The 18,852-nt window shown below is 45.7% G+C and overlaps 1 protein-coding gene across 1 annotated transcript in view; it reads left to right on the plus strand.

The window, feature by feature from the left end:
- The window catches only part of LOC123993534 (palmitoyltransferase ZDHHC9-like), a 47,180-nt gene extending 38,084 nt beyond the window's left edge, over positions 1-9,096 (plus strand). Inside the window, exons 7-9 of the mRNA XM_046295789.1 lie at positions 2,737-2,840; positions 7,185-7,281; positions 7,777-9,096. Of these exons, the coding sequence (XP_046151745.1) occupies positions 2,737-2,840; positions 7,185-7,281; positions 7,777-8,001 (426 nt within the window). The 3' untranslated portion in view covers positions 8,002-9,096. The remainder of the gene's footprint in view (positions 1-2,736; positions 2,841-7,184; positions 7,282-7,776) is intronic.
- The last annotated feature ends 9,756 nt before the right edge of the window (positions 9,097-18,852 follow it).

The raw sequence follows: 18,852 nt of genomic DNA on the forward strand, positions 1-18,852 counted from the left end.
TTGGCAAACTCCAAGCGGGCTGTCGTGCCTTTTACTGAGGAGTGGCTTCTGTTTGGCCACTCTACCACTGGTGGAGTGTTGCAGAGATGGTTGTCCTTCTGGAAGGTTCTCCCATCTCCACAGAGCAACTCTTAAGCTCTGTCAGAGTGACCATCGGGTTCTTGCTCACCTCCCTGACCAAGGCCCTTCTCCCCCGATTGCTCAGTTTGGCCATGCGGTCAGCTCTTGGAATATTCTTGGTGGTTCCAAACTTCTTCCATTTAAGAATGATGGAGGCCACTGTGTTCTTGAGGGCCTTCAAAGTTGCATTTTTTTGTACCCTTCCCCAGATCTGTGCCTCGACACAATCCTGTCTCGGAGCTCTATGGACAATTATTTTGGTGTCATGGCTTGGTTTTTGCTTTGACATAAACTGTCAACTGTGGGACCTTTTCTATAGACAGGTGTGCCTTTCCAAATCATGTCCAATCAATTGCATTTACAGCAGGTGGACTCCAAGTTAGAAACATCTCAAGGATGATCAATGGAAACAGGGCACACCCGAGCTCAATTTTGAGTCTCATAGCAAAGGGTCTTAATACTTATGTAAATAAGATATTTCAGTTTTTATTTTTAATACATTTGCAAACATCTGTCTAAAAACCTGTTTTTGCTTTGACATTATGGGCTATTGTGTGTATATTGCTGAGGATTTTTATTTAATACATTTTAGAATATGGCTGTAACAACAAAATGTGGAAAAGTCAAATGGTCTGAATATTTTCCGAAGGGACTGTATGTCTGTATCCAAGTCTCTCCCAGATGTGCTGGCAAGAGGCAGAGATGGCAGCAGTAGTACCTGTTGAGAGCTGCAGAGCTCTTTCTCTACTTTAATGTTTGTATTATTCCTCTTCTTTCTCCCCCTGCGCGCTGCCAACCATATTTTTACTGGTATTGAGCATTGTGAGCAAAATGAGCCACTGTCACTTTGGTAGCAACACAGCACCGTGGCTGTCAGCCCGCCTTGTCTGTCATCAGGCTAATAATAGACATATCAATACCTGCAGGACCTTGGCCCGCAGCCAAACGTGTGTCGTAATGTGACTATCATTAATGCGATGACATGCTATTTATCGAACTGTAATTATTACGTGATGAATTTAATCATGTAACAATCAACTCATTAGTAACCTGGGGTACCATGGAAAAAGTTTGTTTGAGTTACCGTTTACCGAATTAACTCAAGAATAGATGAGAATATCTCCATCATAGCAGTCAATCATTTGCTCATATCAATCTTATTCTGAACATCGCATAATCCATTAAATCTGCACAAACCCTAGTCTACATGACTCAGCGATAGACAAATTGGCTTAGTTAGTAAATAAATAATTAACTAAATAATCACACTTAATTACATAAACACACCCACGATAGATTATACATTGATTACTAACAATGCAATAAAAAGTCCCTAGTGGACTAACCCGGTATGACGGCTGGTTACACAATGAAAGGGGTGGGGAGAGAAGGAGAGACAAAGAAATTCAACGGTCGTACAAACAGTTGAATAATACGCGCATCAAACATGGATATTTAGCACCCTAACAACCGCTCATTTGTATTTAGAAATGCAATGTACGTATTTTTCACTTGTATGTCTTTGTCGTCTCTCTGAAATCACCTGATCCGTCTGTGACGAATAGTTCGACGGTGTCTGTTTGTGTAAGTCTCTGGTTGTCCACCAGAGGTCACCATGTCCTTAGTAGTTGTAGTAGTAGCTTTCTTTGTTCTGGAAGTGTTCGTTAAACTGGATACATCAGACAGTCCAATGGTCCTTTGATAGGGAAATGTGCTTCTTTTCTAGTCTTCGGTCGAGTTTCCTTGTCTACGTTACATGCTGAGCTGCAGGTGATGCATGTCTAGTCTTCTCTGAGTTTGAGGGTCTTACCATTTTCTGGTCTTGATGTTTTTTTTTTACATTTTGTAAAGTGTGGACCAAACCCTCACGTTCTATTGCCTCAATGGTTGATTATTCAGAGTACAGCTAGAACCACTCTACACATCGGCAGCAACCCGGCATGTTTTGGTCCTTTATAAGCACTCTGGCAAAAGGGGTGTATCATCCTTTTGACATAATGCCTGTGCTCATGTGGGTGTGGTTACTGAATGGGTAAAACTTTTTATATAACATTTATCTCATTTAGAAGGCAAAAATCACATTTCCTCTTCACAAAAGTTTAGCAATTCTGACATACACGTTGTGAAAGCTCTTAAAGTTACAATGTTTTCGTTAAACCATCTTTAATGACCTCACAAATGATACGACATAATCATTGTTTGCATCCCCACCGACAATTTTCTTTATATTAGGAATAATGTTTCATTATCCACTTTTGAATGTTGAAGTTATTTTGGCAAGAGTCTATACAACTCAGACATTCCATTATTGGAGAGGCAGAGGGAGAAAGTTAGAAACCATTTACGACTGGTCGTTAAGTCATAAAACCGACCCAACTTCAGGTCTCTCTCGGTAAGAGTGTTTGCATCTGGCTGAAGCAGGGTTGGGCTAGATTCCATTCCAATTCAGTAGATTCCAGAACTGAAATTCCAATTTCCTCATTTAAAAAGAAAGATTTAGACTTGGATTGAAATGGAATTGACCCTAGGTGGAATAGATGACACTAAATGTGTACCTTGCTATATGTGTCTCTACTGTATTTTTTTAAATGGGGGACTGTATTTTGTGTTAAACAGATCAAAGGCTCGTGGTCTGGAAAGAACCGGGTGCAGAACCCCTACAGCCACAAGAACATCATCAATAACTGCTGTGAAGTGCTGTGTGGGCCTGCATACCCCAGGTACTGTACTGTGCTGTAGGACCACTAGTGCTGTGTGGGCCTGCATACCCCAGGCACTGTACTGTGCTGTAGGACCACTAGTGCTGTGTGGGCCTGCATACCCCCAGGTACTGTACTGTGCTGTAGGACCACTAGTGCTGTGTGGGCCTGCATACCCCAGGTACTGTACTGTGCTGTAGGACCACTAGTGCTGTGTGGGCCTGTATACTCCAGGCACTGTACTGTGCTGTAGGACCACTAGTGCTGTGTGGGCCTGCATACCCCAGGTACTGTACTGTGCTGTAGGACCACTAGTGCTGTGTGGGCCTGCATATCCCAGGCACTGTACTGTGCTGTAGGACCACTAGTGCTGTGTGGGCCTGCATACCCCAGGTACTGTACTGTGCTGTAGGACCACTAGTGCTGTGTGGGCCTGCATACCCCAGGCACTGTACTGTGCTGTAGGACCACTAGTGCTGTGTGGGCCTGCATACCCCAGGTACTGTACTGTGCTGTAGGACCACTAGTGCTGTGTGGGCCTGCATACCCCAGGTACTGTACTGTGCTGTAGGACCACTAGTGCTGTGTGGGCCTGCATACCCCAGGTACTGTACTGTAGGACCTCTAGTTCTGTGTGGGCCTGCATACCCCAGGTACTGTACTGTGCTGTAGGACCACTAGTGCTGTGTGGGCCTGCATACCCCAGGTACTGTACTGTGCTGTAGGACCACTAGTGCTGTGTGGGCCTGCATACCCCAGGTACTGTGCTGTAGGACCACTAGTGCTGTGTGCGCCTGCATACCCCAGGTACTGTATTGTAGGACCACTAGTGCTGTGTGGGCCTGCATACCCCAGGTACTGTACTGTGTTGTAGGACCACTAGTGCTGTGTGCGCCTGCATACCCCAGGTGCTGTGCTGTCGGACCACTAGTGCTGTGTGGGCCTGCATATGTCAGTTACTGTGCTGCAGGACCTCTAGTGCTGTGTGGGCCTGCATATGTTAGTTACTGTGCTGCAGGACCACTAGTGCTGTGTGGGCCTGCATATGTCAGTTACTGTGCTGCAGGACCTCTAGTGCTGTGTGGGCCTGCATACCCCAGGTACTGTGCTGTAGGACCACTAGTGCTGTGTGCGCCTGCATACCCCAGGTACTGTATTGTAGGACCACTAGTGCTGTGTGGGCCTGCATACCCCAGGTACTGTACTGTGTTGTAGGACCACTAGTGCTGTGTGCGCCTGCATACCCCAGGTGCTGTGCTGTCGGACCACTAGTGCTGTGTGGGCCTGCATATGTCAGTTACTGTGCTGCAGGACCTGTAGTGCTGTGTGGGCCTGCATATGTTAGTTACTGTGCTGCAGGACCACTAGTGCTGTGTGGGCCTGCATATGTCAGTTACTGTGCTGCAGGACCTCTAGTGCTGTGTGGGCCTGCATATGTCAGTTACTGTGCTGCAGGACCTCTAGTGCTGTGTGGGCCTGCATATGTCAGTTACTGTGCTGCAGGACCATTAGTGCTGTGTGGGCCTGCATATGTCAGTTACTGTGCTGCAGGACCTCTAGTGCTGTGTGGGCCTGCATATGTCAGTTACTGTGCTGCAGGACCACTAGTGCTGTGTGGGCCTGCATACCCCAGGTACTGTACTGTAGGACCCCTAGTGCTGTGTGGGCCTGCATACCCCAGGTACTGTACTGTAGGACCACTAGTGCTGTGTGGGCCTGCATATGTCAGTTACTGTGCTGCAGGACCTTTAGTGCTGTGTGGGCCTGCATATGTCAGTTACTGTGCTGCAGGACCACTAGTGCTGTGTGGGCCTGCATATGTCAGTTACTGTGCTGCAGGACCTCTAGTGCTGTGTGGGCCTGCATATGTCAGTTACTGTGCTGCAGGACCTCTAGTGCTGTGTGGGCCTGCATATGTCAGTTACTGTGCTGCAGGACCTCTAGTGCTGTGTGGGCCTGCATATGTCAGTTACTGTGCTGCAGGACCACTAGTGCTGTGTGGGCCTGCATACCCCAGGTACTGTACTGTAGGACCCCTAGTGCTGTGTGGGCCTGCATACCCCAGGTACTGTACTGTAGGACCACTAGTGCTGTGTGGGCCTGCATATGTCAGTTACTGTGCTGCAGGACCTTTAGTGCTGTGTGGGCCTGCATATGTCAGTTACTGTGCTGCAGGACCACTAGTGCTGTGTGGGCCTGCATATGTCAGTTACTGTGCTGCAGGACCTCTAGTGCTGTGTGGGCCTGCATATGTCAGTTACTGTGCTGCAGGACCTCTAGTGCTGTGTGGGCCTGCATATGTCAGTTACTGTGCTGCAGGACCTCTAGTGCTGTGTGGGCCTGCATATGTCAGTTACTGTGCTGCAGGACCTCTAGTGCTGTGTGGGCCTGCATATGTCAGTTACTGTCCTGCAGGACCTCTAGTGCTGTGTGGGCCTGCATATGTCAGTTACTGTGCTGCAGGACCACTAGTGCTGTGTGGGCCTGCATACCCCAGGTACTGTACTGTAGGACCCCTAGTGCTGTGTGGGCCTGCATACCCCAGGTACTGTACTGTAGGACCACTAGTGCTGTGTGGGCCTGCATATGTCAGTTACTGTGCTGCAGGACCTTTAGTGCTGTGTGGGCCTGCATATGTCAGTTACTGTGCTGCAGGACCACTAGTGCTGTGTGGGCCTGCATATGTCAGTTACTGTGCTGCAGGACCTCTAGTGCTGTGTGGGCCTGCATATGTCAGTTACTGTGCTGCAGGACCTTTAGTGCTGTGTGGGCCTGCATATGTCAGTTACTGTGCTGCAGGACCTCTAGTGCTGTGTGGGCCTGCATATGTCAGTTACTGTGCTGCAGGACCACTAGTGCTGTGTGGGCCTGCATATGTCAGTTACTGTGCTGCAGGACCTCTAGTGCTGTGTGGGCCTGCATATGTCAGTTACTGTGCTGCAGGACCTTTAGTGCTGTGTGGGCCTGCATATGTCAGTTACTGTGCTGCAGGACCTCTAGTGCTGTGTGGGCCTGCATATGTCAGTTACTGTGCTGCAGGACCTTTAGTGCTGTGTGGGCCTGCATATGTCAGTTACTGTGCTGCAGGACCACTAGTGCTGTGTGGGCCTGCATACCCCAGGTACTGTACTGTAGGACCCCTAGTGCTGTGTGGGCCTGCATACCCCAGGTACTGTACTGTAGGACCACTAGTGCTGTGTGGGCCTGCATATGTCAGTTACTGTGCTGCAGGACCTTTAGTGCTGTGTGGGCCTGCATATGTCAGTTACTGTGCTGCAGGACCACTAGTGCTGTGTGGGCCTGCATATGTCAGTTACTGTGCTGCAGGACCTCTAGTGCTGTGTGGGCCTGCATATGTCAGACTGTGCTGCAGGACCTTTAGTGCTGTGTGGGCCTGCATATGTCAGTTACTGTGCTGCAGGACCTCTAGTGCTGTGTGGGCCTGCATATGTCAGTTACTGTGCTGGGACCTGCTGTGTGGGCCTGCATATGTCAGTTACTGTGCTGCAGGACCTCTAGTGCTGTGTGGGCCTGCATACTGTGCTGCAGGACCTTTAGTGCTGTGTGGGCCTGCATATGTCAGTTACTGTGCTGCAGGACCTCTAGTGCTGTGTGGGCCTGCATATGTCAGTTACTGTGCTGCAGGACCACTAGTGCTGTGTGGGCCTGCATATGTCAGTTACTGTGCTGCAGGACCTCTAGTGCTGTGTGGGCCTGCATATGTCAGTTACTGTGCTGCAGGACCTTTAGTGCTGTGTGGGCCTGCATATGTCAGTTACTGTGCTGCAGGACCTCTCTAGTGCTGTGTGGCCTGCATATGTCTAGTGCTGTGTGGGCCTGCATATGTCAGTTACTGTGCTGCAGGACCTTTAGTGCTGTGTGGGCCTGCATATGTCAGTTACTGTGCTGCAGGACCTTTAGTGCTGTGTTGGCCTGCATATGTCAGTTACTGTGCTGCAGGACCTCTAGTGCTGTGTGGGCCTGCATATGTCAGTTACTGTCCTGCAGGACCTCTAGTGCTGTGTGGGCCTGCGCTGTAGGACGTCTAGCTGCCTTGTCTCTGCTCAGAGGTTGAACTAGTGTGGAAAATACTCTGCTTCTGTGTTCTTCTCATGGTCTCTTTTTTCTCTCTTGCTAACTTGTCTCTGTAATATTCTTCTTCTCTGTAGCCACCCTCTGTCGTCCTCTTCTGACCCTCACCCATCCCTCCCTAGTTTCTCTTTTTATTCCCCTCATACCGTAGCCTCTCTTCATCCTCCTCCCTCCCTCCCTTGTCTCTATCTCGTTCTCTCTCTCCCTCTCCTCTCTGTTTCGGTAGTGAATAGGGTGGTGTTGATGACTGATTTGTCTGTCTTCCCTTGGCAGTGTCTTGGACAGAAGAGGGCTGATGCGGGATGATTTGTCTGTTCCCACATCCGCTGCCGAGCCTGCCACCAACAGCAATCCAGTGCCACAGACCACAGTAAGCACACACACACACACTAACTTACTGTGTCTGGCACTAAAATCGTTCCAGCTTGCCAGACACAAAGCATAGTACAGTGAGCGTGCATAAAATATAGCCTAAATCAATAGAGTGAGAGGGACGAGAGAAGGAAAACAAAGGTGTACAGGGAGAACAATGTACTGTAGAGCAGAAACTGTTTTCCTTTTTTATAGAGATAGTATTAAAGTACTCAGCGGCTCAGTGTTCTGTAGCCATTTTCTGCCTCTGTACAGATGCCATTTTGCACCTTGCAATGTCTGCAGTTGCCATTCCGTGCCTATGTATAGCTTATCTACTGTTGCACCTCACTATGTCTAGCTATTTTGTGCCTCGCTTTGTGTCTGTATATTTCTACTGGTGCAATGTCTTGCCTTTTCACTTGCCCTGAATTCTAATACAGGCCAGCTATCAATAGTTCCTGGTCTTTGGTTACTATTAGAATCTTCTTATGGTGCCATGTTCCCTCTGCAGAAAACTACAGCTCCACTCATCCCCAACGAGCACACCCCTGACGACGCCAAGCCCAGCATGGCAGACTCTGCCAGCGCTCATGCAGAGAAAAGAAGCCCCTCCCCCAGGGAGGAGAAGCTGCCCACTCTACCCAAATCCTCGCCGACTCCCACCAAAGTCCCGCCCTTGGCCTCACCTGAAACTGACGCGGAGGCCTCAATTATTGCCAAGGATAAGGCACTCTAGCTGCATGGCGGGGTTATTTCCTTGCCCCTCCCACAGTCAGTCACAACCTTTCCCTAAAGCGCTCTGTCTGGACCTGTGAGGGAGACACTTTAATCAGCTGCTATATGAGTGAGAAGCATCTGCCTGTAATGAGTGGAGAATAACTGCAAGGCTCTGACTCCCTGCTCATTCCACCAGATATGCAGAGTTGGTGCCCCCACCAAACCTGCATCCCCCCTAAGTTAGTGACTGCAGGACTGCTTGATTGACATTTACACTCCAGGAGGATGGTAGCTCGGCACCTTTCTCCTCCCCCTGAACATTGCATGGAAAAACACAGATAATGGGGAAACTAGGAACTGTGAACCCATTGGATGCAGATGACTGTATATCCTGGGTAGTGTTCGGCTGAAGGGGTCCTAAAATACCCAGGCGCCTCTGGATTGTGGCTACCAGTGGACTCTGATTGTTAATGCTACTGTTTCTCTGTCTTTTGTTTTATAGCTGTGATGATTTTTTTTTTATGTGAAGAAGCCAGTTCTAAAATACTTAGCATTGCAAAATATCTGACAAATACACTTATTGTAAAGCCTCTAACACATCCACACTATTAGTCTGTTCTCAGAACCACACCGATCAGGCCCCTATGCAATCCATGGGAAGCTGGGCAGTTGGCACAACATTAGGATGATGAGGAAATCAGGACTGACAGCTAGTTTAGGGTGTTGAACAGTAAAACATGGCAGAGAAAGGAAACACTAACCATCGTTTATGGTTGAGGTACAGAGGCAAACATTTTGTCTCTTCAGTAAGTGATTCTAATGAACATCTCTAGAAATGTTGAGATTAAGGTGCCACCTTGGCTACTATCCTTCCATTTGTCACACACACACACACACACACACACACACACACACACACACACACACACACACACACACACACACACACACACACACACCAGGGTTGGGTCCGTCATTATAAATTCAGTCAATTCAGAGGATAAACTGAAAGGGGAAGAAAAGGTTGAATGATCTTCTGAAATGGCAGGCTGTTTCCAGGGGTACCATCAGAGTTCCTGTATCTAGCATTAGAAGCAGCCACTTTAGTATGTCCCAGAGGGAGGGGGGGGTGTCATTGTTGGGGGCATTTTCATTTCAATTCAGTCCATTCAGAAAGTAAAATAAAATTCCTTTAGTGGTCCTTCTGTAGCTCAGTTGGTAGAGCATGGCGCTTGTAACGCCAGGGTAGTGGGTTCGATCCCCGGGACCACCCATACGTAGAATATATGCACACATGACTGTAAGTCGCTTTGGATAAAAGCGTCTGCTAAATGGCATATATATATATATTAAGTTTGAAAGAAATCTGAGGAATTTCCGTTGACCCTCTGAATTGACTTTATTTATAATTACACCCCCAACTTGTGTGTGTGAGAGAGACAAGGCCTGATTGCTGTTGACACTAGTTACAGTGCCTTATCAAAAAGCTGCGCTGTCACATGCAACTATAACTAAGATGGTCTAGCTACAGAGACCCTTAGACTCCAGGTCGAGCTACAGAGACCCTTAGACTCCAGTTCATGGCTCAGCACTCCAAATCGTACATGCCAACTGTAAATAACGTCCCTTTTTATACAGTTACAAATGAGACTTAGAGACAGCAGAGAATGAAGTAAAGCCATTGTTTAAATGTAAATAATATATGTAGGTGTTGAGAACTATTTGGTCTATTGCTGATGAAAAGGGAAGATTGAGAGAAGAGAACCGGGTCGTCTCTGTTTTTGAGTGTATGTGGCCAGTGTTAGATTTTTGCCTGTGAATGAACATCCACCCTGCTTCTTGCAAGTCATGCAACTTGTGCATTTTTCCTCTTAGCTTCCACTGTCAACTGGGTGCCCTTGTTCCTTATCATCCACCTATTGCTGAGGACAGCTTTCATTATCTCCATTCCTCTTCCTCTCTGTGTTTCCCAGGGAAGATATTCAGTACACCAGCCATCTGTGGCAGGCTCATTATCAAACTGGAAATGTGAGACGGCAGCTGCTTTCTCTCTTCTCTTTCTCATCTGTTCATTTCACACCAAACGGAGCAGAGGATTGAGGGTTTGTGGGAGTCGGGCAAGGTGTGTGAGAATTTCAGCTGCTTTTCAACTAGGCTAGGATTCACGAATGACGGTCAGTGACAATTGGGGGATATGTTAAACTGCTATTGGTTGACAATGGAGAGAGTTTGTATTACTCATTGTGTTGTATGTAAGGCAGAGTAATTGTGCTGTATACTTATATAGAAACTCCAGTTAACAATGTTGAGTCTTTCAGCCATCTGATCGGCCCAAGATGATCATTTATACATCAATAGAATAATACTTTAGTAATCTGATTTAATTCATATAAAGGATTGCAGCGCTACTGTATATGGCCAAGCAGTATGTTTAAACTTCTGTTAATTTGATTTGATTTCACAAATCTAATCCGTTCCAGTGTATTTGAATTAGGAATGTGAGTAGGGGAGTTACTAGTTGTTACAATTTACACTCAATAACATTACAACAGTAACCCAGACTCTATCCTGATTTGAACTATAAGTAAACACAACCATCTAGGCCCTTGCAGTGTTTTTATCACTATTTTAATTGTGCTCAGAAGGTGTAGGGTGAGGTTTCCCTAGATGCAGATCTTGATTCAGAATTTGGCTTACTAATGGTTAAGGTTAGGATTATGGGAAGGTAAGCTGATCCTAAATCTGTACCTAGGGGAGATTTCACCCCAGAGCTGCCGATAATGTAAGCTGCCTTTTTGAAACAGACAACAAAGGGATGTTTTAATCAAAAAGTGGGAAAGATTATTTTCTGAATTTCTATGTATGCAATTGTGAGAAGGCCTTTCAGGAAATGTCTTCTATTGTAATCATTTTTTTCCCCCAAAACCTTTTTCCATCTTTTGGAGCAGTTCTTAGGCTTTACCCTCAAACCAATCTTCCTATCAATTGAAGTTGAAAGAGTTTTTGTCCCTGAATAGTTTTCGGGTTCTGGACAGTTGTAAAGATCCGCTCTCGATAGATAATTCCCGGCTGTATTGCTTCAATGGAGAGTGTGACTGTACTTGTGATTAACTAATGACAAGAGGAATGTTCATGTGAAAGTTTAAGCCGTTTGAAGGCTACTTGAACGGATCGGACCATTTTACTACATGCTCTATATATCTCTATGGGTATATAGTAATATTACATCAAATGACCTGAGACGTTTGGAATTGTTTATCTCAATGTTGAGTAAACGTTTGGATGTATGATTTGGATTTATGTTACATGTGCACTACGAGGGTCTCCGATCAGAAGGCTCCGATCTAGATATGACAGTACATAATGCATACAGTACAGATACAATCCCACTGATGGAATTATATTTATGTTCACTTTGTTTAGTAATAGCACTGTGATTATTTATATTTCATGATATTTCCCTCACTTTTTACATGATTGATTGGCGTATCTGGTAATTAAATTATATTGTCTTATTAATAATGTTGTCTCTGAATAATTGCATGGAAAGGATGTTTCAAGCAGAGAAAAATCTGTCAAATAATTTGCATACAGGGAGGGGCCAGAATCTGTTCACAATCCAGACTCAGTGGAAGGGACACATTTAAATACCATGTTTAGAAGCAGAAAACGTAGAACAGCTAGTAATTTTTCAGGACCCTGTCTTTCAAAGATAATTTGTAAGAATCCAAATAACTTCAGATCTTCATTGTAAAGGGTTTAAACACTGTTTTCCATGCTTGTTCAATGAACCATAAACAATAAATTAACATGCACCTGTGGAACAGTCGTTAAGACACTAACAGCTTACAGACGGTAGGCAATTAAGGTCACAGTTATGAAAATGTAGGACACTAAATGGGCCTTTCTACTGACTCTGAAAAACACCAAAAGAAAGATGCCCAGGGTCCCTGCTCATCTGCGTAAATGTGCCTTAGGCATGCTGCAAGCAGGCATGAGGACTGCAGATGTGGCCAGGGAAATAAATTGCAATGTCCGTACTGTGAGATGCATAAGACAGGGAGACAGGACGGACAGCTGACGGTACTCGCAGTGGCAGACCACGTGTAACAACACCTACACAGGATTGGTACATCGGACATCACACCTGTGGGACAGGTACAGGATGGCAACAACTGGATTTAAAATGGCACTGGAAGAAATGGCAGTAGTTTTACGGGCACCCAACCAATTGTGCTATTATGTGTTTTTTTTGTACATAATGTTTCTGCAACCGTATCTTACGGCAAAAAAAGAGCTTCTGTATATCAGGACAGCGATCACTCACCTCGGATTAGACAAAGAGCTTCTGTATATGAGGACAGCGATCACTCACCTCGGATTAGACAAAGAGCTTCTGTATATCAGGACAGAGATCACTCACCTCGGATTAGACAAAGAGCTTCTGTATATCAGGACAGCGATCACTCACCTCGGATTAGACAAAGAGCTTCTGTATATCAGGACAGCAATCACTCACCTCGGATTAGACAAAGAGCTCCTGTATATCAGGACAGCGATCACTCACCTCTTTTTTTTCTTCAAGCAGGATGCAGTGGACATTACTTGAACACCCGACAAGGCCAACATCCCAGTTATTTGCAAGAGGAAGAGACGCAGGTACAGAGGACACAGAGCGGGGTGCCTCGTAAACATCTGCAGAAAGCGAGTGGGAAAGCAGCTGTTACCGTCAATATTACTCTCCAACATGCAATCATTGGACAATATATTAGACTAAGTACGATCACGAATATCCTACCAACGGGACATCAAAAACTGTATCTTGTGTTTCACGGAATCGTGGCTGAATGATGACATGGATATTCAGCTTGCAGGATATAAGATAGAACAGCACAATCCGGTAAGATAAAGACCTTTACTCCACACACACACATGCGTACAAATCTTGCCCTCCATTTGGTAAATCCGACCACAATTCTATCATCCTGATTCCTGCTTACAGGCAAAAATTAAAGCAGGAAGCATCAGTGACTTGGTCTATAAAAAAGTGGTCAAATCAAGCAGATGCTAAACTACAGGACTGTTTTGCTATCACAGACTGGAACATGTTCCGGGATTCCTCTGATGACATTGAGTACACCACATCAGTCACTGGCTTTATCAATAAGTGCATTGAGGACGTCGTCCCCACAGTGACTGCACGTACATACCCCAACCAGAAGCCATGGATTACAGGCAACAGTCGCACTGAGCTAAAGGGTAAAGATGCCGCTTTCAAGGTGCAGGACTTTACGCCGGAAGCTTATAAGAAAACCTGCTATGCCCTCCGATGAACCATCAAATAGGCAAAGCGTCAATACAGGGCTAAGATTGATTCGTACAACACCGGCTCTGACGCTCTTCTTATGTGGCAGGGCTTGCAAACTATTACACACTACAAAGGGAAGCACAGCTGTGAGCTGCCCAGTGACACAAGCCTACCAGACAAGCTAAACCACTTCTATACTTGCTTCGAGGCAAGCAACACTGAGGCATGCATGAGCACATCAGATGTTCCAGACGACTGTCATCATGCTCTCCGTAGCCAAAGTGAGTAAAACCTTTAAACAGGTCAGCATTCACAAGGCTGCGGGGCCAGATGGATTACCAGGACATGTGCTCCGGGCATGTGCTGACCAACTAGCAGGTGTCTTTACTGACATTTTCAACATGTCCCTGATTGAGTCTGTCATACCAACATGTATCAAGTAGACCACCATAGTCCCTGTGCCCAAGAACACAAAGGCAATCTGCCTACAGACCCGTAGCATTCACGTCCGTAGCCATGAAGTGATTTGAAAGGCTGGTAATGGCTGACATCAACAACATTATCCCAGAAACCCTAGACCCACTCCAATTTGCATACGGCCGAAACAGATCCACATATGATGCAATCTCTATTGCACTCCACACTGCCCTTTCCCACCTGGACGAAAGGAACACCTATGTGAGGATGCTATTCATTGACTATAGCTCAACATTCAACACCATAGTGCCTTCAAAGCTCATCAATAAGCTAAGGATCCTGGGACTAAACGCCTCCCCCTGCAACTGGATCCTGGACTTCATGACGGGCCGCCCCCAGGTGGTAAGGGTAGGTAGCAACATCTGCCACGCTGATCCTCAACACTGGAGCCCCTCAGGGGTGCATCCTCGGTCCCCTCCTGTACTCCCTTTTCACCTACGACTCCATGGCTTTTCACCTACGACAACGAAGAGACAGCCTCCATGGCCAGTAACCAAGAATATGGAGATGATTGTGGACTACAGGAAAAGGAGGACCGACCACGCCCCCATTCTCATCGAGGGCTGTAGTTCCTTGGTGTCCACATCAACAACAAACTAGAATGGTCCAAACACACCAAGACAGTCGTGAAGATGGCACGACAAAGCCTATTCCCCCTCAGGAAACTAAAGATTTGGCATGGATCCTCAAAAGTTTCTACAGCTGCAACATCGAGTGCATCCTGACTGGTTGCATCACGGCCTCTGATCGCAAAGCCCTACGAAGTGGTCTTCACTGACGAGTCGTGGTTTTGTCTCACCAGAGGTGATGGTCGGATTCACGTTTAACGTTGAAGGAATGAGTACTACACCAAGGCCTGTACTCTGGAGCGGGATCGAATCGGAGTTGGGAGGGTCCGTCATGGTCTGAGGCGGTGTGTCACAGCGTCATCAGACTGAGCTTGTTGTCATTGCAGGAAATCTCAACGTTATGCATTACAGGGAAGACCTCCTCCTCCCTCATGTCAGGATGACCCTGCAGGAAGGGTACCACATGACCCTCCAGAATGACAATGCCACCAGCCATACTGCTCGTTCTGTGCGTGATTTCCGGCAAGACAGGAATGTCAGTTTTCTGCCATGGCCAACGAAGAGTTCGGATTTCAATCCCATTGAGCACGTCTGGGACCTATTGAATCGGAGGGTGAGGGCTAGGGCCATTCCCCCAGAAATGTCCGGGAACTTGCAGGTGCCTTGGTGGAAGAGTGGGGTAACATCTCACAGCAAGAACTGGCACATCTGGTGAAGTCCATGAGGAAGAGATGCACTGCAGTACTTAACGCAGCTGGTGGCCACACCATTACATTACATTTACATTACATTTAAGTCATTTAGCAGACGCTCTTATCCAGAGCGACTTACAAATTGGTGCATTCACCTTATGACATCCATATACTGACTGTTACTTTTGATTTTGACCCCTCCCCCCTTTTTTTCTGGGACACATTATTCCATTTCTGTTCGTCACATGTCTGTGGAATTTGTTCAGTTTATGTCTCCGTTGTTGAATCTTGTTATGTTCGTACAAATATGTGTTAAGTTACACATGTTACGTTTGCTGAAAATAAACGCAGTTGACAGTGAGAGGACGTGTCTTTTTTTGCTGGGTGTATATGTACAGTACCAGTCAAATGTTTGGACACACCTTCTCAACGGTTATTCTTTATTTTCTACATTTTAGAATAGTGAAGACATCAAAACTATGAAATAACACATGGAATCATGTAGTAACCAAAAATGTGTTAAAGAAATGAAAATATATTTGAGATTCTTTAAATAGCCACCATTTGTCTTGATGACAGCTTTGCGCACACTTGGCATTCTCTCAACCAGCTTCATGAGGTAGTCACCTGGAATGCATTTCACCCTCACCCAAGGAGGTGAGGGTAGGCAAGATCTCCAACCCGCTGATCCTCAACACTGGGGCCCCACAAGGGTGCGTTCTGAGCCCTCTCCTGTTCTCCCTGTTCACCCACGACTGCGTGGCCACGCACATCTCCAACTCAATCATCAAGTTTGCGGACGGCACACAGTGGTAGGCTTGATTACCAACAACGACGAGACTGCCTACAGGGAGGAGGTGAGGGCCCTCGGAGTGTGGTGTCAGGAAAATGACCTCACACTCAACGTCAACAAAACTAAGGAGATGATTGTGGACTTCAGGAAACAGCAGAGGGAACACACCCCTATCCACATCGATGGAACAGCAGTGGAGAGGGTAGTAAGTTTTAAGTTCCTCGGCGTACACATCACAGACAAACTGAATTGGTCCACCTACACAGACAGCATCGTGAAGAATGCGCAGCAGCGCCTCTTCAACCTCAGGAGGCTGAAGAAATTTGGCTTGTCACCAAAAGCACTCACAAACTTCTACAAATGCACAATCAAGAGCATCCTGTCGGGCTGTATCACCGTCTGGTATGGCAACTGCTCCGCCCACAACCGTAAGGCTCTCCAGAGGGTAGTGAGGTCTACACAACACATCACCGGGGGCAAACTACCTGCCCTCCAGGACACCTACACCAGCCGATGTCACAGGAAGGCCATAAAAATCATCAAGGACCACAACCACCCGAGCCACTGCTTGTTCACCCCGCTATCATCCAGAAGGCGAGGTCAGTACAGATGCATCAAAGCTGGGACCGAGAGACAGAAGCTGTTTTTCAGTCTCAGGGCCATCAGACTGTTAAACAGCCACCACTAACATTGAGTGGCTGCTGCCAACACACTGACTCAACTCCAGCCACTTTAATAATGGGAATTGATGGGAAATGATGTAAAATATATCATGCTACCCAATATGTTTACATACCCTACATTATTCATCTCATATGTATACGTACATACTGTACTCTATCATCTACTGCATCTTTATGTAATATATGTATCACTAGCCACTAACTATGCCACTTTGTTTACATACTCATCTCATATGTATATACTGTACTCAATATCTACTGTATCTTGCCTATGCTGCGCTGTACCATCACTCATTCATACATCTTTATGTACATATTCTTCATCCCCTTACACTTGTGTCTATAAGATAGTAGTTTTGGAATTGTTAGCTAGATTACTTGTTGGTTATTACTGCATTGTCGGAACTAGAAGCACAAGCCTTTTGCTACGCTCGCATTAACATCTGCTAACCATGTGTATGTGACAAATAACATTTGATTTGATTTGTTTGATAAATTCACCTCTGAAGGTGAAATGTGTACTTACATTATGAAATCTTGCTCTGATTTATCATCCAAAGGGTCCCAGGGATAACATGAAGTGTCGTTTTGTTCGTTAAAATCATTTTTCATATCCTAAAAAGGTCTGTATAGCATGCACGGTCAATTTTTGTATTTCCACTCGTTCAATTTGCAAAGAAAGGAATCTGTGAAAATGTAACCCTAAATGTTTCAACCAGCCAAATTCACGTTCGTATGATTTCCTCAGAGATTCTAGAACGTTACCAGACTTCTATATCATTAGGGGTGTAGTATATCCCATAGGACACCATATTTGGTCAGAGAGCTACACCTTCAAGGCACGCCGACTTTGTCAAATAAGCACCAATCGGGGCCAAATAAAGCTAGCTAGATAGCCACTGAGAAATGAGGCAACCCTGTATATGTTGTAAAATGTAGCTACTAACCTTGTACGACAGCATGCATTTTCCTTTTGGACAAAACTTATAGGGCTACTAATACTGGAAAAGCTAAATCAAAGTCCAAGTATAAAGATTTGACAATATTCTTGCAGAAAAATGTAATATGAATGCAAATGTACCTTTCACTATTTGCACATATCTACCTGGGTGACTTCACACTAAATGTCATGTAGCTTGCTCATACTTCAAGTTATCCGTCTGAAACGTTGCACATAAACTGCTGCCATCTTGTGGACACCATCGGAACTCCAACCGGAGTGATGGCTGGAACTGGGACCTTTCTCTTGCATTTCAAAGATGGTAGAAAAAGAACGGTTTGTGTTATATTCTCCTGCATCCAATTCACATTTCCACAACCTTCAAAGTGTTTCCTTTCAAATGGTACCAAGAATATGCATATCCTTGCTTCAGGGCCTGAGCTACAGGCAGTTAGATTTGGGTATGTCATTTAGGTGAAAATTGAAAAAAAGGGGGCTATCCTTAAGAAGTTTTAACAAAAGAGCAATGACCACTTCAATAGAATGTCACTGCAACAACTGTTTATAGATGTAGCTGGTAAATTCACTCTGGCCATCTTCTCCAATTTCAGAGCACTCTCCTCTGTCTGCCAGAGTGCAGAGGAACTGACTAATTTACAAACGCTCAACACCTGTTGAGTATGGCCAGTGTCAGTAAATGTTGGCAAAAAAGTGTCAATTGTTGCCAGCAGTACAGTTGCGGTCACCATCGATCTGCATAGCATCAAAAACAGCCTAACCAGCTCTGCTAGGGCAAATAAAATGGTCAGTGAGCTGTTCTCTCATTTGTGTCTGGAAGTAGCTAGCAAGCTAGCTAAAGTTATCCAGTTGGCTTCGGTGCTTGATTGTTGTTAGGACAGAAGGCTCGGCTCAAACCTTAGAGATGGGTGGGGCTAAAGCTTAAGAGGTTGTGAATGATGCTGAATGGGTGGAGACAAAGAAGAGCTCTCCAGTACGTACCAAAACATTCAAAAGTGAGGTTACAAGCATATCAAAATTAGCAGAATTATTTTGCCATTGTTCCTCAAATGCAGTGTATGATATACATTTTGTAGCCCTGCGTCTCTACTTTTATCCAATGTAAAAAACACAATTTCAATTTTTGCTACCTAAGATCAGAACAAGGCGGTCGGTCACAGATAGTCTTTTACCAAATATGGCTATCTTCTGTATACCAACCATACCTTGTCACAACACAACTGATTGGCTCAAACACATTAAGACATGTAGCTAGGTAAACGATTAACCATAATCCCAACTCCTGACGTTACCAACCTTCAATGTTAGCTAGCTAACATTAAGCTATAACTAGCAAAGCAAATGGCTCTGAGATACGAATAATAAGATTTGACCTGGTGACATATGCTGC

This window comes from Oncorhynchus gorbuscha, linkage group LG13 (assembly GCF_021184085.1).
Source record: "Oncorhynchus gorbuscha isolate QuinsamMale2020 ecotype Even-year linkage group LG13, OgorEven_v1.0, whole genome shotgun sequence".
Taxonomy (NCBI): Eukaryota; Metazoa; Chordata; class Actinopteri; order Salmoniformes; family Salmonidae; genus Oncorhynchus; species Oncorhynchus gorbuscha.